The sequence below is a fragment of the Amblyomma mixtum genome, chromosome 2, assembly GCF_055824585.1.
Source record: "Amblyomma mixtum isolate Tamu chromosome 2, ASM5582458v1, whole genome shotgun sequence".
Classification (NCBI taxonomy): Eukaryota; Metazoa; Arthropoda; class Arachnida; order Ixodida; family Ixodidae; genus Amblyomma; species Amblyomma mixtum.
Window position 1 is genome coordinate 155,058,602 of NC_143013.1, and position 22,731 is coordinate 155,081,332.

General features: G+C 48.8%; 1 protein-coding gene across 2 annotated transcripts; it reads left to right on the forward strand.

The window, feature by feature from the left end:
• The first annotated feature begins 1,608 nt into the window (after nucleotides 1–1,608).
• LOC149361338 (uncharacterized) lies at nucleotides 1,609–22,131 on the forward strand. Of its 2 annotated transcripts, XR_016288391.1 has the most exons (5): nucleotides 1,609–1,786; nucleotides 4,087–4,260; nucleotides 7,054–7,227; nucleotides 8,117–8,266; nucleotides 21,512–22,131. XR_016288391.1 is itself a non-coding variant. In XM_089569501.1 (4 exons), exons 1-4 carry the CDS (start codon nucleotides 1,726–1,728, stop codon nucleotides 8,200–8,202), a joined length of 495 nt encoding a protein of 164 aa, XP_089425627.1. In that variant the 5' UTR covers nucleotides 1,609–1,725; the 3' UTR covers nucleotides 8,203–9,051. The 2 variants fall into 2 exon arrangements, 1 of the variants encoding a protein (XP_089425627.1); XM_089569501.1 differs by lacking the exon at nucleotides 21,512–22,131 and having other exon boundaries at nucleotides 8,117–9,051.
• Nucleotides 22,132–22,731: the final 600 nt, after the last annotated feature.

A 22,731-nucleotide genomic window follows, 5' to 3' on the forward strand; every position in this document is an offset into this window, starting at 1 on the left:
AATCGAAAACGGAAGTTAAGCAGAAATGTCACTTTATTTCGCTATCGCATGACAAGTGGCACTATATTTAATTTTAATTCTCACATCAGCCTGTTTTTCCGCCTTTCGAGTTTTCTCAAATGATCAGGAACTGCATCGAAAATCAAAACTGCTTTTATTTTTTTTAAGCGAATCTGTGGCCCTACACAGGTTCGCATGCATGGGTAGAAGTTTTGGCAAATGCCATTGGTTCGCAGTTGCTGACTTTGTCGTCGACTTTGTATATATTGTGTGAAACGTAGTGCAGATAGCCGAGATTTTTTATACAAGTGTTTTTTTGCGAGAATAAATGTCATTTACGGATCAAGTCCTCCGAGTCAAGTATGCACTCGTATTTTCGTGTAAATATTGCATTTAGCCGCACAACTAGCCCTTCGGCTTTATTAAAGATGAAAAATGACCAATATATTGTTTGCGCGCCGGCTCTTTCTTTTTTAACAACCGGCGTATACCCCCCAAGAAATATTTATGGCTACGCAATTGCCCTGCTTCTTTGCCTATGCTATTTCTGGATGGTCCCGATGAAACGGGCGCCCCATTTCTTCAACGTATGCTCCGACTCCTTCGTTCGGATCTTATTGTTACAGCTAGCGCTTTTCTTGAAGAACAGGCTCCTCAGCGCCATTCCTCAGAATGCCCGAGTCTCATGCCTCAACCTGAGTCCTCGGCCTCAGATTGAGTCCTCAGGAGCTCATTCTTAAATGTGTCTCATCTCGTCAGGAAGATTTCGCAGTTCTCGTAGTACCTACAAGCAACCCCATCAAGTGTAAAGAAAATGTTTTGAAGGCTCATAGCACAGTCCCAGTTGAATACGAAGACCTGCTACTGGCCCGTAGTTTTGCAACGAGCCATTAGCGTTCGGGGACGCTTGAGGATAAGCTGAGCTAACGCCTTTGGCGGGGTCATCACCGAGTGGAGCCTTTTCTTCCGGGTTCGAGTAGGGTCCGGGAGAACGCTGTGTTCAGGTTAAAGCTTTTGAAGATGGCGGCTGCTTAGGAGGCCGTCTTCTGTCTGAGCGGCTTCGGTGGCCATCCCGGTGCTCGCTCCTTGGGGACTGCTTCGGCTGCTTCGGCGCCTCCTATCGGGCGTGAGTGACAAGCGCATTTTTCGGAACTTCCACAAGATGTCACTTATTGGCGACGGCAGTCCAGCAGTGAAAAAGATAGTGAAAAAGGCTTCCAAGAGAATGAATGCTTCATTGGGCGGAGCTGTGTCAGGAGATAACTGAATAACTCGGCTGCGGCTGTATCAAAAAATGTGCGCCGTGGTGACTGAACAGCGAGAAAACTGAGGAGCCGTTTATATAAGCCAATAAATTTATGTAAATTAGCGAATTTTGTTTGAGCGCAGGGTCCTGTGGTGCGCCGGAGAACCGGACGTAGAGACAAGGATTATTCGTTATAAAGTAGTGTGTAAAAAAACTGTTGCCGGTTGCTATGGGATCTAACATTTAATAGAAGTCATTAGTGTACAAGATTTTCGTGAGGTTTTCACACTCACGCGATGTCATTACCGTAAGTGCACGGGGTAGTAGGTCGGATTAAAGTGCAGACAATGTCATGTGTTCACGCAGATATATCAACGTGGAAAGACCTAACTTGCAATCCAGAAAACAAGTGCGGAACGGGCACCTCACAGTCTCCCATACGAGTAGATAGCGGCGTGCGCCTACCTTGGGTATACAACATGACAATGAAAGTCAACCATCACGCGCGTTTGAAATTCAACCTGACCATCGACAAATTCCGTAAGTGCGCACTGGCAGTGTTTGTGTGCATTCCATATTAAAGTGGCTCCCAGGCAGTGAGCCTCTATTTTCTCCACTTCTTGGTGGCGATAATTGCGTTTTACGAGAAATGCGTCATTACCAGGAATTTGGGACTGCAGCAAGCTACTAATTACGCATAGCGGCTAATAGCGCTTCAATGCCAGCCAAAAATGTCATTCTTAAGTCTGAGAGAAGCCAACAGCCACAGAAACCAAGGGGCACAGGGGAGTTTTAATTTATTTATTTACTTTGTGGTGTTGATCAATTTAGAATATTACTGAATATGTTATCGCTTAAAGCTAATTGATTAGAAAAGCAGAAGAAAAAACAACCACATGCCGCCGGTGGGATCCAAACCCACGACCTCCGAATTACGCGTCCGGTGCTCTACCTCTGAGCTACGGCGACGGCTGTGAAACCTTCTGCTTTCGGGGGTATTTATGTTTACAAATAACCTAACATTGAGAGTGTTCATCAGCGCCACCCACGTTCGTAAGCGCGGCGGACGTAGAACGTCCTGAATTACCGCTAGTGTGACGTAGAACGTCATCGAACGGCGAGGGTGGAAGCTGTGTGAGAACCCTCTTATGCTTCCTTTGGCATCAAGGCTGCCAGAACCGAGGCCCTCGCTAAGCAATTATGCAAACAAGGGTAAGAGAATGAGGGGCTCGTTATAAATATGAGAGAAGCCAACAGCCACAGAAACCAAGGGGCACAGGGGAGTTTTAATTTATTTATTTACTTTGTGGTGTTGATCAATTTAGAATATTACTGAATATGTTATCGCTTAAAGCTAATTGATTAGAAAAGCAGAAGAAAAAACAACCACATTCCGCCGGTGGGATCCGAACCCACGACCTCCGAATTACGCGTCCGGTGCTCTACCTCTGAGCTACGGCGACGGCTGTCAAACCTTCTGCTTTCGGGGGTATTTATGTTTACAAATAACCTAACATTGAGAGTGTTCATCAGCGCCACCCACGTTCGTAAGCGCGGCGGACGTTGAACGTCCTGAGTTACCGCTAGTGTGACGTAGAACGTCATCGAACGGCGAGGGTGGAAGCTGTGTGAGAACCCTCTTATGCTTCCTTTGGCATCAAGGCTGCCAGAACCGAGGCCCTCGCTAAGCAATTATGCAAACAAGGGTAAGAGAATGAGGGGCTCGTTATAAATATGAGAGAAGCCAACAGCCACAGAAACCAAGGGGCACAGGGGAGTTTTAATTTATTTATTTACTTTGTGGTGTTGATCAATTTAGAATATTACTGAATATGTTATCGCTTAAAGCTAATTGATTAGAAAAGCAGAAGAAAAAACAACCACATGCCGCCGGTGGGATCCAAACCCACGACCTCCGAATTACGCGTCCGGTGCTCTACCTCTGAGCTACGGCGACGGCTGTCAAACCTTCTGCTTTCGGGGGTATTTATGTTTACAAATAACCTAACATTGAGAGTGTTCATCAGCGCCACCCACGTTCGTAAGCGCGGCGGACGTAGAACGTCCTGAGTTACCGCTAGTGTGACGTAGAACGTCATCGAACGGCGAGGGTGGAAGCTGTGTGAGAACCCTCTTATGCTTCCTTTGGCATCAAGGCTGCCAGAACCGAGGCCCTCGCTAAGCAATTATGCAAACAAGGGTAAGAGAATGAGGGGCTCGTTATAAATATGAGAGAAGCCAACAGCCACAGAAACCAAGGGGCACAGGGGAGTTTTAATTTATTTATTTACTTTGTGGTGTTGATCAATTTAGAATATTACTGAATATGTTATCGCTTAAAGCTAATTGATTAGAAAAGCAGAAGAAAAAACAACCACATGCCGCCGGTGGGATCCGAACCCACGACCTCCGAATTACGCGTTCGGTGCTCTACCTCTCAGCTACGGCGACGGCTGTCAAACCTTCTGCTTTCGGGGGTATTTATGTTTACAAATAACCTAACACGTCACACTAGCGGTAACTCAGGACGTTCTACGTCCGCCGCGCTTACGAACGTGGGTGGCGCTGATGAACACTCTCAATGTTAGGTTAATTAGGGAATTTTGTTTGAGCGCAGGGTCCTGTGGTCCGCCGGAGAACCGGACGTAGAGACAAGGATTATTCGTTATAAAGTAGTGTGTAAAAAAACTGTTGCCGGTTGCTATGGGATCTAACATTTAATAGAAGTCATTAGTGTACAAGATTTTCGTGAGGTTTTCACACTCACGCGATGTCATTACGGTAAGTGCACGGGGTAGTAGGTCGGATTAAAGTGCAGACAATGTCATGTGTTCACGCAGATATATCAACGTGGAAAGACCTAACTTGCAATCCAGAAAACAAGTGCGGAACGGGCACCTCACAGTCTCCCATACGAGTAGATAGCGGCGTGCGCCTACCTTGGGTATACAACATGACAATGAAAGTCAACCATCACGCGCGTTTGAAATTCAACCTGACCATCGACAAATTCCGTAAGTGCGCACTGGCAGTGTTTGTGTGCATTCCATATTAAAGTGGCTCCCAGGCAGTGAGCCTCTATTTTCTCCACTTCTTGGTGGCGATAATTGCGTTTTACGAGAAATGCGTCATTACCAGGAATTTGGGACTGCAGCAAGCTACTAATTACGCATAGCGGCTAATAGCGCTTCAATGCCAGCCAAAAATGTCATTCTTAAGTCTGAGAGAAGCCAACAGCCACAGAAACCAAGGGGCACAGGGGAGTTTTAATTTATTTATTTACTTTGTGGTGTTGATCAATTTAGAATATTACTGAATATGTTATCGCTTAAAGCTAATTGATTAGAAAAGCAGAAGAAAAAACAACCACATGCCGCCGGTGGGATCCAAACCCACGACCTCCGAATTACGCGTCCGGTGCTCTACCTCTGAGCTACGGCGACGGCTGTCAAACCTTCTGCTTTCGGGGGTATTTATGTTTACAAATAACCTAACATTTAGAGTGTTCATCAGCGCCACCCACGTTCGTAAGCGCGGCGGACGTAGAACGTCCTGAGTTACCGCTAGTGTGACGTATGACGTCATCGAACGGCGAGGGTGGAAGCTGTGTGAGAACCCTCTTATGCTTCCTTTGGCATCAAGGCTGCCAGAACCGAGGCCCTCGCTAAGCAATTATGCAAACAAGGGTAAGAGAATGAGGGGCTCGTTATAAATATGAGAGAAGCCAACAGCCACAGAAACCAAGGGGCACAGGGGAGTTTTAATTTATTTATTTACTTTGTGGTGTTGATCAATTTAGAATATTACTGAATATGTTATCGCTTAAAGCTAATTGATTAGAAAAGCAGAAGAAAAAACAACCACATTCCGCCGGTGGGATCCGAACCCACGACCTCCGAATTACGCGTCCGGTGCTCTACCTCTGAGCTACGGCGACGGCTGTCAAACCTTCTGCTTTCGGGGGTATTTATGTTTACAAATAACCTAACATTGAGAGTGTTCATCAGCGCCACCCACGTTCGTAAGCGCGGCGGACGTAGAACGTCCTGAGTTACCGCTAGTGTGACGTAGAACGTCATCGAACGGCGAGGGTGGAAGCTGTGTGAGAACCCTCTTATGCTTCCTTTGGCATCAAGGCTGCCAGAACCGAGGCCCTCGGTAAGCAATTATGCAAACAAGGGTAAGAGAATGAGGGGCTCGTTATAAATATGAGAGAAGCCAACAGCCACAGAAACCAAGGGGCACAGGGGAGTTTTAATTTATTTATTTACTTTGTGGTGTTGATCAATTTAGAATATTACTGAATATGTTATCGCTTAAAGATAATTGATTAGAAAAGCAGAAGAAAAAACAACCACATGCCGCCGGTGGGATCCGAACCCACGACCTCCGAATTACGCGTCCGGTGCTCTACCTCTGAGCTACGGCGACGGCTGTCATACCTTCTGCTTTCGGGGGTATTTATGTTTACAAATAACCTAACATTGAGAGTGTTCATCAGCGCCACCCACGTTCGTAAGCGCGGCGGACGTAGAACGTCCTGAGTTACCGCTAGTGTGACGTAGAACGTCATCGAACGGCGAGGGTGGAAGCTGTGTGAGAACCCTCTTATGCTTCCTTTGGCATCAAGGCTGCCAGAACCGAGGCCCTCGCTAAGCAATTATGCAAACAAGGGTAAGAGAATGAGGGGCTCGTTATAAATATGAGAGAAGCCAACAGCCGCAGAAACCAAGGGGCACAGGGGAGTTTTAATTTATTTATTTACTTTGTGGTGTTGATAAATTTAGAATATTACTGAATATGTTATCGCTTAAAGCTAATTGATTAGAAAAGCAGAAGAAAAAAACAACCACATGCCGCCGGTGGGATCCGAACCCACGACCTCCGAATTACGCGTCCGGTGCTCTACCTCTGAGCTACGGCGACGGCTGTCAAACCTTCTGCTTTCGGGGGTATTTATGTTTACAAATAACCTAACATTGAGAGTGTTCATCAGCGCCACCCACGTTCGTATGCGCGGCGGACGTAGAACGTCCTGAGTTACCGCTAGTGTGACGTAGAACGTCATCGAACGGCGAGGGTGGAAGCTGTGTGAGAACCCTCTTATGCTTCCTTTGGCATCAAGGCTGCCAGAACCGAGGCCCTCGCTAAGCAATTATGCAAACAAGGGTAAGAGAATGAGGGGCTCGTTATAAATATCAGAAGCCAACAGCCACAGAAACCAAGGGGCACAGGGGAGTTTTAATTTATTTATTTACTTTGTGGTGTTGATCAATTTAGAATATTACTGAATATGTTATCGCTTAAAGCTAATTGATTAGAAAAGCAGAAGAAAAAACAACCACATGCCGCCGGTGGGATCCGAACCCACGACCTCCGAATTACGCGTTCGGTGCTCTACCTCTCAGCTACGGCGACGGCTGTCAAACCTTCTGCTTTCGGGGGTATTTATGTTTACAAATAACCTAACACGTCACACTAGCGGTAACTCAGGACGTTCTACGTCCGCCGCGCTTACGAACGTGGGTGGCGCTGATGAACACTCTCAATGTTAGGTTAATTAGGGAATTTTGTTTGAGCGCAGGGTCCTGTGGTGCGCCGGAGAACCGGACGTAGAGACAAGGATTATTCGTTATAAAGTAGTGTGTAAAAAAACTGTTGCCGGTTGCTATGGGATCTAACATTTAATAGAAGTCATTAGTGTACAAGATTTTCGTGAGGTTTTCACACTCACGCGATGTCATTACGGTAAGTGCACGGGTTAGTAGGTCGGATTAAAGTGCAGACAATGTCATGTGTTCACGCAGATATATCAACGTGGAAAGACCTAACTTGCAATCCAGAAAACAAGTGCGGAACGGGCACCTCACAGTCTCCCATACGAGTAGATAGCGGCGTGCGCCTACCTTGGGTATACAACATGACAATGAAAGTCAACTATCACGCGCGTTTCAAATTCAACCTGACCATCGACAAATTCCGTAAGTGCGCACTGGCAGTGTTTGTGTGCATTCCATATTAAAGTGGCTCCCTGGCAGTGAGCCTCTATTTTCTCCACTTCTTGGTGGCGATAATTGCGTTTTACGAGAAATGCGTCATTACCAGGAATTTGGGACTGCAGCAAGCTACTAATTACGCATAGCGGCTAATAGCGCTTCAATGCCAGCCAAAAATGTCATTCTTAAGTGTGGTGCGTCGGCGCACTATTTTCAAATGTTCACAGCCATCCGCCACGTGGTTGTTGACCACCAAAGAAACTAGAGGCGCTTGTCCAGAATTCCCGGTAGTGAGACCTCATTTATGGACACAGCGCTTTTAAATTTCTGCTGTGCTAAAATTTAGTCCTGTAGTTGTAGTGGACTGTGCCGTGGTGCACACAGCCGGAAATATGGTGTCTTTTGGCGCCAGCCTGTGTGAATGGAAGCGAATAAGTTGTAGCGGTACTCGAAGCGCTCTCAGATAAGCAAGCTGTGAGCAGGGCTTCTATTAAATATTCGGTTCGCCGTTTCTTGGGCGGCATATTTCCAATGCTTCCGTATATCTTCTGCGGCCCCAAATCTCCACAATTGGAGGTAACAACAATTCGCTAGTCGCGTTAGCAGCCACTTGTCTTGTTGCACTTGCACAGCTTTTGCACTCAGTCGCTGCTGCATGCGGCTGCTGAGACCGGACCAGGCGGGCTAATAGTGCAACCGCACGATCTAAGTTGACCTTCACATCCTTCATGCGTACCTGTCGGCTTAAGTAGTTGGGGTGCATTTTTTTTTACCGGCCATGCGAACAGCTTTTATTCCCCGCAAAATTTGTGCGCGAAAGTTTGCAGCTTCTTTCAGTAGCATTATTCCATCTTCTCTCGTCTCCGAATTGCAGTGCGAATGACAATTGAAGAACCCACAATGGCAACAATCCAAATCAACAAGATTGAATTCTACGATCCAAAGTCAAGTCAAGGATGAACGTGGGAGAAAGCACACTGTATATCCTGAGCACACAGTCGGCGGTGATCGTGTAGCCTTGGAGGTGCGTTTGGCTCGCCGGCTTTTGCTGAGGAACGGCAAGTAATCTCACGTGAAGCAGGAATCATTCCTTAATCAGGAATTTTGGACAGCGCCCAGCCCAATGATAATAGAACTGAACCAGTTTTGCAGCTTCCCATACTGGCCAGCGGCTTAAAGTGGCCCCTCTGGAGGTCACGAGGTTAGCGCTGCAAAAGTCTCGCTTCCCGTTGAGTGCTGTCGTCTGCTACTGGCATAGGAAAACGGAGGCACAAGAGGCGAAGTAACCATGCTCGCGTGCGTTTTCTTTTATAGTTTATAGTTTTTATTTAGCTGACCTTTATTCGATATTGATGCTAAGTCCATAAATCGCCGGTATTGGCTCTCAACTCTGGCTGTGACCATAATGTCAGTTTTCATTGTTTATCAATCAGTGTCAAAACGTGTTGGCTGTATGAAACAGGTGCAGAAACAGTGGTCGTGCATCAGTGCTTAGACAAATTGTATTTCTAACTGCATGTATACCGTGAACATACTTAGATCAACCTTCAGACGAGCGTACAGAGGAGCTAATTGAGCCCTGTCTAGCGCTAAACGGTTTTTTGATTTCGCCCGGTAATGCACGCTAAAAGATGCATAGAGCTGGAGTTCGCGTACGTGGACCGTCTGCATGAAACAAGTGCCGCAGTGGTGATTTTAAAGCGTTTTAATGCGTACAGTGCTTTGTGAAATTGTGACAAAAGTGCACAGCTAATGCTTCTTTGTGGAACACGCACCGGATTAGCATTATGGAGAGAAAAACCTCATTAGTCTTTTAAGGATGCAGAAAAAAATTTTACGGATCAATAATAATTTGCCTAGGTTTCACTTAAGTAAACTTATCTTCAGAAATCTTAAGGTCATTACAATAACTAAAAGGTGTCATTACAAACTCCTACGCGAATATAAACTCAGCATCAAGGAAAATCAAAGGCTGTTTTTGGACATATCGATCTTAGAATAAATAGGCAACGCGGCCTATAATACGAGGACAACACACCGTTGGAAAGCGTTAAAATGCCGTACGAACTATGGGTTTCAGTCTTAGGAATAACCTGCCTCGATTACTAAATGAACATATTAAAGCAGGAACAGATACTTTATAACATAAATTTACGGAACCTGAAGGTGTTGTTTTATTAATTTGCATGGCCCTATACACACCACGCATTTCATAAACAAAACAATTTGTAGAGATATTTCTCCACTGTTTCATTATAACTGTCATTATTCCCCGACCGTTACATGATCTTGTCGCCATATCATTCATCAAAATGTCAAGTTATAATTCTGTTTGTTTCTGTATATGTCTGTACATTTGTTTCTGGACTGTGTTGCTTCGTTGCCGTCGATGCCAGGGGGACCAAGATTTTTTTCAAGCCGTAAAGGAACGGCTTTTCTTCTTGGCCCCTTTCCCAATGTGTACGTCATGTTGTGAAGAACAAATAAAATGAATGAAATAAAATGAATGCCCAATTCCGTCATAAGCTCTCAGGGTAACGAGGCAATGGCAGGAGTCTAATAATGGTAATATGTTTCCGAGATAACTTCGGTAATTTGTTTGACCTGTAGAGAAGTTGCGCCGAACCCGTAGACGTAAAAGAAGACGCAGAGTGTAGCCACCCGGCAGACTACGAGGCAACAACTACGAGCCTCGAAATCAGAACATCGGTGCTGCGTTTCTGACGGATACCAGTGCTTTAAATCCCGCCGTACACTTGGTGGAGGTCGCGGGTTCGATCTTCTCTGTCCACCCTGGCGCTCCGCAACCATCGGCTCCACTCCTCGATTACTGCCACCGGCAGCACCAGCTCCGGCCCCGCTTCTCCCCCCCCCCCCCCCCCCCTCGACAGCCTCAATGTCATCAGCCCGATCGTTCCTTGCCCGCCTCATCACTACCGGCTGCCTTTACCGCCGCCGTTCACAACGGCCTTTCGCCTAATCAACGCGCCCAGCTCCTCAACTTCCTGCACAGATTCCGCACTTATTTTAACGCCCAGCAACCATCGTTGGGTCGAACCTCAACAGTGGCTCATCGCATCTTCACTGGTGAGGATGCGCCATTACGCCAACATCCCTACAGATAGGTTAGTACAATGTGGTTCGTACCTCGGGATGGTCTCCGAAGTTCTTCTCTCCAGCAACGTGCGGAATAAGATGCAGCCGGTTACTGCCAGACAAGATAGACGATTTTATTTACAAAGCAGGTTATCAGGAGTCTCTAGAAGCACACTGAAGCCACGTTTTATACATTTTCAATTCCCCAGGTACCTATCTGGGGAAACTTGGTTGTTCGAACATCGCCAATCACATTTCTTGACGAAACCCGCCCACAAAAGGGCGGAACATCACCCTGTCGCCGACCCTCCCACCGTGACAAAAAGGCGGGACATTCACACTCTCGCCGGTCCTCCCACGCACAGATGGTCGATTTGTGTATTTTGTTCACCCATCGTTCCGTGGAATTAGGAGTCCTTTGGCGGCAATTAAGGTGATATACACATCTCGCTGTCAAGTCGGAGCCGTTCGCACCGTGATGGACTCCCTTTCGTTGTCGGTCCGCTGTCGGTTTTGAGCGAACTTGAGAATCCAAACAGACGCGTTTCCGCCGACAGCCGATTTAGGGGCCTCCGTCCCCTGGTTGCGCCGCCACGCTTTCCCCCCGCCGCAGCCGCCGACAGAGGCTGCCGCGAAGGTTAGCCAGCAGTGTCTCTCGGCCGTGAAGGAGGGGGCGGCGGCCGTTTTTCGACCTCGAAGGAGAGGGTAAGGAGCCACCGGCGGGCGCACGTGTGCGCGACCAAAACAATTCCCAGAACGGGACACCGGAAGCAAACGCGTACACAAATACACACACACACTCAGCGTGCTGAAACCGGCCGTTATTCACGTAGCCCAGTCCCGCTGGCGCCAAATTCGTCGCTGCAGACGGCGCGTCGAGCCCAACACCTACCATGTCTCCGCCTCAGAGCGCCGCATTAATGATGAGCAAGTCAATGACATGCTCCGAAGAGGCGTGATTCAGCCTTCCAACAGCCAATGGGCTTCGCCGGTCGTCTTAGTTTAAAAAAAGACGGATATGTTTCGGTTCAGTGTCGATTACCAACGTTTGAATGCAATCACACTCGAAGACGTCTACCCCTGCCACGCATAGATGACTCGCTTGACTGTCTGCATGGCGCCGAATTTTTCTCCTCTCTCGATCTACGGTCTGGCTGCTGGCAAGACCCCATGGCGGAGGGTGATCGGGCCAAGACAGCTTTCGTCACTCCGTATGGGTTCTACGAGTTCAACGTAATGCCGTTCGGCCTATATAACGCGCCCGCCACCTTTGAACGCATGGTGGACCCTATCGTTCGGGGTTTGAAGTGGCACACATATCTTTGCTACTTGGATGACATTGTGGTGTTTTCCTCCGACTTCGCTACCCACCTCACTCGCCTTGAGGCGGTCTTGAAGTGCCTGACTGACACCGGTCTGCAGCTCAATCTGAAGAAGTGCCATTTGGCCGCCCGCCCACTCACCATTTTAGGGCATTCCGTGTCAAAAATGGCATCCTTCCTGACCCAGCCAAACTGCGAGCTGTCGCTGCGTTCCCGAAACCGACTTCAATACTCTGCAGCTTTATTGGTTTGTGTTCTTACTTTCGGCGCTTCGTCCGAAACTTTGCGGCCGTCATTGCCCATTGACGCAACTTCTTGGTGGCCACACCGACCTTTCTGTCTGGTCGCCCTCTTGCGATAGTGCGTACATGAAACGGCGCACCATACTTACCTCGCCTCCCATTTTACGCCACTTTGACAAGGCTGCGCCTACCGAAGTTCACGCCGACGCCCGTCATGCCGGGCTCGGCGCTGTTCTGGCCCGACGCAAATCTCGCGCTGAACAATACGTCGTGGCGTACGCCAGTCGGACTCTAACCAAGGCCGAGATCAATAATTCCGTCACCGAAAAGGAATGTTTGGCCATCGTCTGGGCACTTCAGGAATTTCGGCCGTACTTGTATGGACCACCATCCTCTGTGCTGGTTATCTTCACTGAAAGACCGCACCGGTCGTCTCGCCCGCTGGTCGCTTCGACTGCAAGAATATGATATCCGCGTCGTCTACCACACTGGGCGTAAGCACACTGATGCCGACGATTTATCCCGCTCTCCGGTGCCCCCCGACGTCCGGTTGCCGTCTACCTCCAGCTCCGTCTCGTCTTCCCTGTCCGTTGACGACATGCCTGCAGACCAACGCAAAAACCCCTGGCCGGCGTCACTCACCGCACTCCTCACCAACTCGTCGCCCTCGTCGGCCCCGCGTGCCCTTCGTCGTCAGGCGCAGCACCTCGCTCTTCGTGACGACGTCTTCAAACGCAATTACATGCCAGACGGCCGTAGGTGGCTGCTTGTCGTACCTCGCCATCTCCGTAGTGCTGTCTGCGCTTGTTACCACAACGACCTCCAGTGTGGCCATGCGGGTGTGTTGAATACTTATGAACGGTTGCGACAGCGCTTCTACTGGCGCGGCATGTATACCTTCGTCGTAAGGCATGTGCGCTCGTGTACCGATTTCCAGCATCGCTAGCCTCCTACCCCACATTCTCATGCTCCCCTCCAGTCTCTTTCTTGCCTAGACCGACCATTTGATCGTCTTGGCATCGATCTGTATGGGCTGCTGCCGCACACGCCAGCGGCGAATCGCTGGATAATCGTGGCCGTCGATCACCTCACTCGATACGCGGAAACTGCAGCACTTCCGGCCGCCACCTCAACTGATGTCGCCTCCTTTCTTCTTCGCCACTTCATTTTGAGGCATGGCGCCCCTCGTGAGCTTCTAAGCGATAGAGGCAAATCGTTCTGATCTGAAGTTGTTGCAGCGCTCCTCCATGAATGTCACCAGTTCGCCCGACCACAACCGCTTACCACCCTCAAACCAATGGGCTCACCGAACGCTTCAAACGTACACTGGGCGATATGCTGTCCATGTACATCGCCTCCGATCACTCCAATTGGGACCGGATTGTGCCATTTCTTACCTATGCCTACAACACCGCTGTCCAAGCAACCAACGGATTCTCTCCATTCTTTCTCCTGTAGGGTCGCGAGCCTTCGCCTCCGCTAGACACCATTCTGCCCTACCGACCGGACATTTCGAAGTACACGTCGGTTTCCGAAGCTGCCTGGCACGCTGAAGAGTGCCGCCAGCTGGCCCGTTCCCTGACATCTGAATATCAGTGCCACAAGAAAGCCCGCGTCGACAATAGTCCCTCCGCCCATACCTTTCTTCCTGGTGATCGCGTCTGGCTGTGGGTCCCTTCGGCACCACAGGGCCTGTCCAGCAAGCTGGTTGCGAAATATCAGAGGGCCTAACGTGTCATCATACAGACTTCCAGTGCTAACTACCTCATTGAACCTTTAGCTCACTTCAGCGACCTTCGCAGCCGTGGCCGAGAGATCGTTCACGTCGACCGCTTGAAGCCATACTATGATCCCGCCATCATTTCGTCGCCCTGAGTTGCCAGGATGGCTCTTACCCTTTCCTGAAGGGGGGGGGGGATTGCAGTAAAGAAGTTGGGCCGAACCCGCAGACATAAAAGAATACGAGAAGTGTAGCCGCCCTGCAGACTACGAGGCAGCAACTACGAGCTTCGAAACCAGAAATCGGTGCTGCGTTTCTGACGGCTACCAGTGCTTTAAATCCCGCCGTACAGAACAAGCAAATGGGCAGAACAAGCAATTGGTATTTCTCATCAACATTTCCATTCCCAAAATTAGTTAATGCCAGATATTGTATGTCTTGTAGGATGTGCGCGCCTTAGTGTAGCTTCACCTGCGCATCTAGGACCCTTCCCACCTGGTACTTTTCCACGCACACATAGCAGCATTTTCGGCACAAGACAAAAGCTATGTTCATACCTTTCGTTCGGAAAAATGCATGAAATGAACAGTAATAATTTTTATTTATTCCGCATGGAAAACAATCCCAATATTGCACTCCATAATTTCGCTCTTCTCATCTTCAAAAGGTGGAAGAAAACTCTTTCTTGATGCTTAACCAGAAAAAAAATCGAAACCAGAGGCCGCCGTGACTAGCTCCCTGCTGTAGTATGTTCTCCACACTGCTCTTGCTGTAATAATTTTTTAACCGGCCCGTTTCTTTGGTGAGCGTCCGTCCCGAAATTAGTGATCTCACGAACTGAAAACTGCTTTGTCAACAATTATAAACACCCAGTTTTCTCTTCTGTGCCAGGCCGCAGTAGTTTTTCATGGAAAACGACAGGTGTTGGGCGCGAAGCAGAGGACGAGTCATCAAGGAATGGAGGAGAAAAACTTTATTAAAGAGAAGGGGAGTTGTGTCAGCTTATGGGCAGGGTCCTCATTCCAGAGCTCCACTGGCTTGAGCTGCCCTGCGGACCTGTTGTATTAGGGTCCTTTTGTACTCCATACTACCGCTGGTCAGCAGCGGCTCCAACCGCTCAAAAGACGTGTTCTCCGTCTATAGAGTATTGGCTTGGCCTCACATCACCACAAATTGTGGAAGAATGTAGGGCGAGCCTGGTACCAGGGATGCGTGTAGGAGTATAATGTTGGGTGCATAAGATGCGCACAATGGACGCTTTGAAACGAGTTCTTCAATATCTCCTGCCAAGAGAGGGTATCTGGGTGTCTAATTTCCTGTCAGGTGGGAGGAAGTTTTTCCTTTAAAGAGGCTGAAACTCGGGGCGTCGTTCGTTGTACCTGGAAGGTAGATGAGTAAAAGCGGTCACGGTATGTGGCCCCGCTCGGTTGATGATGCCTCGAGCTAGAGCATGTGCCCTCTCGATTACCTCCAGTCCCTCATGCCCTGGGGATAATGTGATGTGGTGGTGCTTGGTGAGGGCTTTAGTGGGCATGACGCGGCTGACGTGCTTGCAAACTCGGCCTCTCAGGAAGTTTCGACACGCATGTTATGTCTGTTATTACATGAGCGCTTTGGCTTTGGGACTCGTAATGCCTAATGGCGGTGTTCTTCGCGGCGGCTGGTGTTTCGGCTCTTACTAAAGCAGTGAACAGTGTATAGAAGTGGTGGTCCACTGCCGCCACTGCGTGCTTGTCGCGGTGCAGGTATGCTGCGGCGTCCAAATATTCCACGTTCGGAGAATTCGCTCTGCGAAGCCGTAGGTAGAACACTGGCGCTCGTCGTGTGCCTGTGTGAACGTCTTTAAGCATGTTTAGATATCGGGGTAATAGCGATATATTTCCTGTGTTGTTTTACTGAGGTTTGAGCATCCAGTGCACGAGTGTCTGCAACTGTGCCTGCTGGGAGTATGATAGCTCGTCTAGCTTCGGTGGTCTGATGTCTTAGTATTTGAGATGCATGGAAGGCTTCTGTTCCGTAAAGATTCCCAGGGAGGTCGGACGCTCCGTCGAGGCGTTTTTTGAAAGGATAAAAGCCGTCTTCTATATCGCCCTTATGATTGAGTCAAGTTGCTCTTCCTGACCCTTTGGTAGCATGTGAAACTGGAGCCTGTATGTGACACGGCTGAGTACCAGTGCTTGCACCAGCCGCAGGGTGTCTTCTCCTCGGATTGTTTGGCGATGTTTGGTATCGCGGCTAATCATGTGAGCTGTTTGGTTTATGCGCTTTTGCGAGTCTGGTGGTGTGGATGTCACGAACGTGGTGCGGATGTCACGAATGACCAAGAATGCGGATTAGGTTAACTTCCCTGATGGCTTGAACCTCGATCGTGAGGCTGATGGAACCTGGAGAGACGTATCTCGGGCCATGTACTCTTATGGCCTCTGGTTTCTCCGGGGCGCCGAGTAGGCTTCTTTGAGAGGAGAAGTCCTCGACGATCCAGGCTGCTGCTGGTAAGGTGGCTTCTTTTTAACCCAGGAAGCCTTTACGGCCCATAGAGTTATATCATTCGGGTACATGGTAAAGCCAAAATTTATAAGTGCTTGTAGTGCACGCAATAGCCTGAGGTGTTGCTTTGTGTGGCACATCTTTGACATCGAAACGGGTTTGACCGATGCCCACTGTGGCCGTGAGGAACGCACGCATATATATTAACTATTCGTCGCAGTTGAGGTCATTTATGGCTTGGAAGGGTCGCCTTGCGGGATGTATTGTCGAAGGCGCCCTTTAAGTATAAGGCCAAGGCGAGATGTTCTTCACCTCTGGCGATGTTGGTAAGCATTTCGCGCAGGAGCTGGAAGGAGTGTTTGGCCTACAGCCATGGCCTGAACCCGACCATAGTAGGCGGGAAGAGATAATGTCCTCAATATAATTTTGGAGGGGGGTGTGAATGACCTGTTCATAGGATGTTACGAGAGACTGGCCGGAGGGAGTCAAGAGACAGTCGCTTGCCGGGCTTGGCAATGGTGATAACTTCATCTGGTCACTTCTTTTCCCAGAGGTCATCACTGAATAGACAGTGATGGCTTTGGTATGCGGATGACAATGATTACGAATAATAGCGTTTGTGATTTTATCCGCTCCAGTAGCGGTGTTTGGCTGCGATGCACGGGCTGCGGCTTGCACCCCAGATGTTTTTATTGGGGCATCAAGTATGGGTTTGTAAGACCGTTGTAGGTGGTAGAAGAAGTTGGTATTGGAGTGTCGCCAATATAACACGTCTACAGGGCTTCCGTGAGCTCCTTGTCGGACCCATAGAATTGTTGAGCTATTGTTTATAGGGAACGACTAGTGGCCGATCTTGCTGTGTAGGGTTGAGTCTGCAGAGGATGGGCCAGATTTGAGCAGTACTGAGGGCTGCTTTTAAAGCGCCTTCCACTTCTTTTCCTTTCCTTTCACTGAACTGTACCCAATTCTGTTGGGCCAGTTGGCTGGAATACTGGCTAGCTTCCTCTCTGATGAAGCCAATGCGCAGACGCAGTTGTTTATTGAATCTCAGCTGTTTCCAACATCTTTAGAGATTTTTTTCTTCTCCCACAACAGTATAAGAGATGTCGATCGACTTCCGTAGTGGGGGCTGTGCGGAAGCGTTATTATATCGTTTGTTTTGTGTGCACTCTATTATGTTCTTGATCCTTCTTTCGGGTGTGTGTGTATGGGGGGGGGAGCATTTACGAAACGCTTCCCAATTAGTGATCTTCTTATCCCCCATGCTAAGTTTGAGCTTGGGAGAAGTCGAGATTGCTGCACTCAGAATGCAATGATCACTCCCAAGGGTCTCCCCGAGGTTAATTCATGTGGCTTTGGCAGCGTTCTTCGTAAAACATACATCAGGGGTGGTGTCTGTGCGTATGCTGCTACCGATTCTGGTAGGTGTTGTGAAGTCCCTAGCTAGCCTGAGGTCATCCCTGTCGGATGCTTCAAACAAGAATGTGCCTTTTGTGGTGTCCTTTTTTCCTATACCCTAAGGCCGTATGGGGGACGTTCAGGTAGCCCAACACTAAAAGCAGGTTTTTTTGCCTGCTATTCGAGCACATTCCTGGAGTACGTTTCCCAACTGTTCTTGTACCGCATGAATTGGGCTATATAGGTTTAATAGAAAAGTACTGCGTTTCCTTCGCTTTTGTGGAATGACTTCCGGCAATATGTGGTTAATCCCGGTAAGTGAGGTGGCGTGTGGCACTGAGGCTATAGATTTTGATACATACACAATGACGCATGGTGAATCCGGATTTAAAAGCCTGTAGAAGCCTCTTATCAGAGGCTTCTACAGGCTTCTAATCCGGATTCACCACGCAGGCAGGCAGGCAGGCAGATTGCGATTCTATTCCTTGAAGACTGATGATCGCGGGTGGAGTTGGGAAGGTCTGAATGAAGAATTGTAGCGAGGTTTCTTATTTATGGAAGGAGCCGTTGTCCACTGCCATATTTCCAATTGATTTGAGATGTCTGGAAAGGTATCAGTAGTTGCTGCCGTCGAGGCTCCATTCTGCATCACTGCCGTCATTTGTGTTGATGCGCGTGTATACCTTCGCTCTTGGGTTCATGCGTGGGCTGTGTACCAGGACACGCACGCTGCGTTGGAACTCGGTTACGGCTTGCCCTAGCTCTGTACTGGTCTACGTCTTAGCTTGCATCTGGTTGGCAAACTACTGCTACTGGGTGATGAGAGTTCGAATTGCAGCTTGTAAGCTTAGGAAACTAGGAAGTTCTGTAGAGGATGCCATTACTTGCGCAGTGGGTCTTCTCTAGTTTGCGCCCCTTTTGACAGTTGTGCTGTGTGAGTTGTGCTTCTACGCGGTGAAGGCGCCGATTTAGCTCACTGACTTGTTCTCTAAAGTGTGTGTTGTCCTATTGTTGGGAAGATTAGGAGCAGATGTTTGAAGGACGAGAGACGCTCAAAGCTCGCCATACCACCTGGTCGTTGGTGTTGGGTGGTGTAATTTTCGTGGTTATCTTGACGTTCTTCCCAGTAGATGTTGACGGAATGTAGGATCAGTCTTCTGCATGGCGTAGGTCAACCTTGGATCTCGAGTGGGAACGTAATCTCGGCCGCGAGCTCGATGAGGTTTTTGATTAGAGCTGAGCCACCTGAACCTTAGGTTGGATGCATTGTCGGCTCTGCAAAGATGTTCTGGTTTTGGCTGGTTTGCAAGTTGCACGTTTTATTGGATAGGACAGGATGCTTTTAGCGGTGTCGTGTGTCTGGCTTGAGGCGTTTTTGGCAATCCCAGCACCCTGTGTTGCGGGCCTCTCCGCAGGCTGCGTAGCGTGATTATCATGTAAGGAGTTCAGCTGCATCCCTCGTACCACAGAGTCGGCAGATCTTGATTTCTGGTGTTCGGCACATATATGACCAGTGTCCGATGCTCTCTGGCATACCTGGAAGAATTTATGGGCAGGTTTATAGGGTTTATCCCTCGTAGTATTAGACCCAACGGGGAGGAGTCGGCGAGCGCTAAGTGATGACCGCTGTCGTTGATCTACCGAGCATGCGGGCTTGCAGGACTTCCACCTCCTAGGCTGCGAACTCTGAGGTGGGACATGAGCTCGTCCGCAGGTGTGTTGGGTCCCACTACGGGTATGACTCCTCTCAATGCTCCGTCTGGTGCCGCCACGTATGTGTTGAGGTATTTCATGCATTCGAGCGTGATCTGGGAGATTTTCTTTAGTAGTACGGCTACCTCCTGGTGAGGGGTGCTAATTATAATGATGTTAAATCCGGGCCGAAGTCGAAGCAGGAATTTAGAAACTTCGTGCGCATGTAGACGTTTAGCGTTCACTTAAAGCTAGGGTCTTCCGGCGGCATCCGCAGCGCTGGTCCCTCCTCCTTCGAGCTTTGATCGTAAAGCTCCGGTGGAATGTCCTCTACTTCACATTCAATTGAGTCTTCAGTTTTGCGGCAGCAGTAGGCATTGCACAAAATCCGCTGGGGCCTGGCTAGCAAGCAGTGCAGTTTCTATATGGCAAGCAGACGTGACGCGGGGCTTGACGTGCACCGATGGAGTGGCGTTTGACTTGCCGCATTGGCGTCGCCTCTGTCTTCAAAGGCAGCTTTGCAAAATTAGGAGCACTCACGGCCAACGAAGTTCTCTCAGAGGTCCCGGCCTGCACTGAAGATTTCGGGACCGCATAAGAGGCGATTCGGCAAAAGGGCAAAGGTTGACGGAGCCCATACAGAGCGTGCCTTCTCCGCTAGGCTCCTCAGGGTTCGTCCCCGAGTCATTAAGCACTGATATATTCTGATGCAAAATTAAATGTTTCCATACGAAGCTATATAAGCGGGCTTTCCCAGGGAACGTGTTTTGGGTAGCACTATCACAAAAATGCGGTAGTAGTACAGCATCAGGAGGTGCGAACAACCGTAAACACAGCATGCCTTCGAACCCCTCTCGGAAGTTGCTAACTGAAATTGGCAGCTATGGCGTATGTATGGAGGTCTATTTTTCTTTTATTTTCAATAGGAAAGGCATAGCTCATTACAAACAGAATAACGTACTGTGTTTACATATGTCCCCCCCTCTTCAACTCCCAAGGTGAAAGATTTTCATATATTTTCGCGCAGTAGTGGTTTCGAGAGCAACTTAACGACTCCCGGTAAGTCAGCAATGACCGAATATCAAATGCTTTCCCACCAATAATCAATCTTCGCAACTCTTTTGTACTTCAGGGGCATAGCCGCGGTACTCAGCTGATCTCGAAAGCTTAGCTACAGCACGATGTCCAGGCAAACAAAGCATGAGAGCCAGCACACCTTACAGCCACCCCTGTGGCTGCACTACCTCCTCTTAAATCGCATTTACACACACCCCTACTGCAGTCAAAATATTCGCAACGAAGAAAATATGTCATGCAAATGTTCGCAAGCGCTGGAAAAAAAATGTGCAACAGAAGTCAATGAAGGAAGAAAGTTTAACGTAAGCCTACTAGGATAAATGACTCTGCGCCAATTTATATTTGCAAAACGTCCAAAACAAAGCACATGAGTGTATTTCGCTCTTTCATCCTTCTACCCTTAAACTCTAGTTAAGGAGAAAGAGGAATTGTCTAACAAGAAAAAAAAATAATAATCTTTGGCTTCGGCCGTCAGGAAAGCGATCACCTTCAAGTGTTTCGCGAGACAATGCAGACATAAAAGAGGGCACCACAGGACTTACGCGCACTTCTATTGATCTCAGGGCATTGTTATCGTGTCCCGCAACGTGGCGAAGCAGATGTGACTTCCCTGCTTTGTTGCGAAGAACAGTTCATTCTACAGACTGCACATAAAGCACATATTCGAACAGCCTCTGCGCTTCACGTGCAGCAGACGGCGCATTGGGCCGGAAAAAGACTCGACTGCAGCGCCGTTATTTGGCGTGGTCGCCAGTGGGGCCACAGTTTTGGTGGAGCTGCGAAACTGGTTGCACTAACGGTGGTCCAGCCAGTCTGTTAAGAGTAGTGGCATGTAGCGCTTCCATGGCAGGCACTCGCTCAATCGCTCGTTTTGTCAATGCGCCGCTTTTTATGTTAAGAGCCATGCACCACGTGGTTGCAGCCAAGGAACTATAAGCGCTTGTGCTCAGTTCATGCTAATGTTTAGGTCGACACGCTTTATGGCGGCTGGTCTTTGTGGCACTCTCTTGCCTCAGTGCAATCCACTGCAGAACCATCACGGCCTACATTTCGCCGAGGTTAGGGGAGTGAATCTCTTCGCAGTGAATCATTGCAGTTTTTGCGAGTCTGTCACGCTATAAATCTATGTATACCGAGCGGCGTCTGCAGCCGGAGAGTGCTTCTTGCAAACTTGTTTCTTTCTACACTCAGGTCCAATTAATACACGTCAAAAACTACAAGTTGGATATTTTCAGAAACGCTGCACAAGGAGGAGTCTGGGCATATTCCGTGCCATGTACAGTCCGACGGGGCCAACTGGTCAGTGGCACCAGCTGTCCTGGCGAGCGCGTTCTACATAGCCCCTCAAATGCGCTAAGCTCGAAGGAAGACCCTTACAGCTTATTTTCGCTTTTTCTAGAGCGATCTAGAATGAAGACTTTATCGGTTAGGGGAACGGGGAATATGCCTACTGGCACCCTGTTATTTCCTGTCCCGCCAACCGGTTGTGTCCCCTATTGCTCCTATTGTCCCCCTATTGCCTGTCCCGCCAACCGGTTGTGTCCCCCTATGTGCTCCAGCTTAAACACGTTTAAGCTGGAGCACATCTGATGGAGTTTGGAGTAGGGCGCATGAGGCCTGCGGAGAGTGGGCAGTGCGACAGGCGGGTCTGCAATAGGTAAATTGGTTCTTTGGGAAAGGAAATGGCGCAGTGTCTGTGTCACATATGTCGGTGGACACCTCAAGCGCGCTGTAAAGAAGCCATAAAGGAGCGTGTGAGAGAAGAAAGGGAAGAAGTGCCGTTGTGGAGGGCTTTGGAATAATTTAGACCTCCTGGGGATCTCTAACGTGCGCTGGCATCGCACAGCACACGGGCGCCTTTTGCGTTTCGTCTCCATCGAAACGCTGCCTGCGGGCTCGGGTTCTCAGACTCGGTAGACGAGCGCCCTAACCACTGAGCCATCGCAGCGGGTCGGGACTGATCTACTCCTGTCAAATTGGATCTCGTATCTTGTAACGCTGCCTTTGAAATTGCCAACCGGAACGGGACAGCTGAGGGATGCTTACGACTGCTTTTCATACCTGCCTTTTGTTCATCCGTACTGCGTTCATAGAGGTGGAGCAAAACCTGCGTTTAACAGCGTTTTAAAATCAATCAGGACACACTTAAGCACTGTTGACATAAAACACCTTTGGGATAAGAGCACTCACTGCTACCTCAGCCAGTGATTGATACCGAATTTCCTAACTGTTATCTGTGCCTCAGCTGGGCAGTGTTTAAAAGCAGCATTTAGTAGCAGTGGGTCACTGACCGCGGTGTCTTGTAATACTCCACTGGGCAATTCCGGAAGTAAACAAAATTGGGTTTTTATTGCTTGACTAGATCGATCACTGCAGAGATGCCAAAATTATAGCGCTTGAAATTTCATTTTATTATTCTTGTTTAGGTACTATCTAATAATCTGCTGACTAATCA

What these genes read in the sequence shown, in the direction of transcription:
- LOC149361338 (XM_089569501.1), top strand. Translation starts at nt 1,726, where the DNA reads ATGACAATGAAAGTCAACCATCACGCGCGTTTGAAATTCAACCTGACC. An exon ending in CCTGACCATCGACAAATTCC is followed by an intron (nt 1,787 to 4,086) that starts GTAAGTGCGCAC and finishes GTGTTCACGCAG; the next exon opens with ATATATCAACGTGGAAAGAC. An exon ending in CCTGACCATCGACAAATTCC is followed by an intron (nt 7,228 to 8,116) that starts GTAAGTGCGCAC and finishes TCCGAATTGCAG; the next exon opens with TGCGAATGACAATTGAAGAA.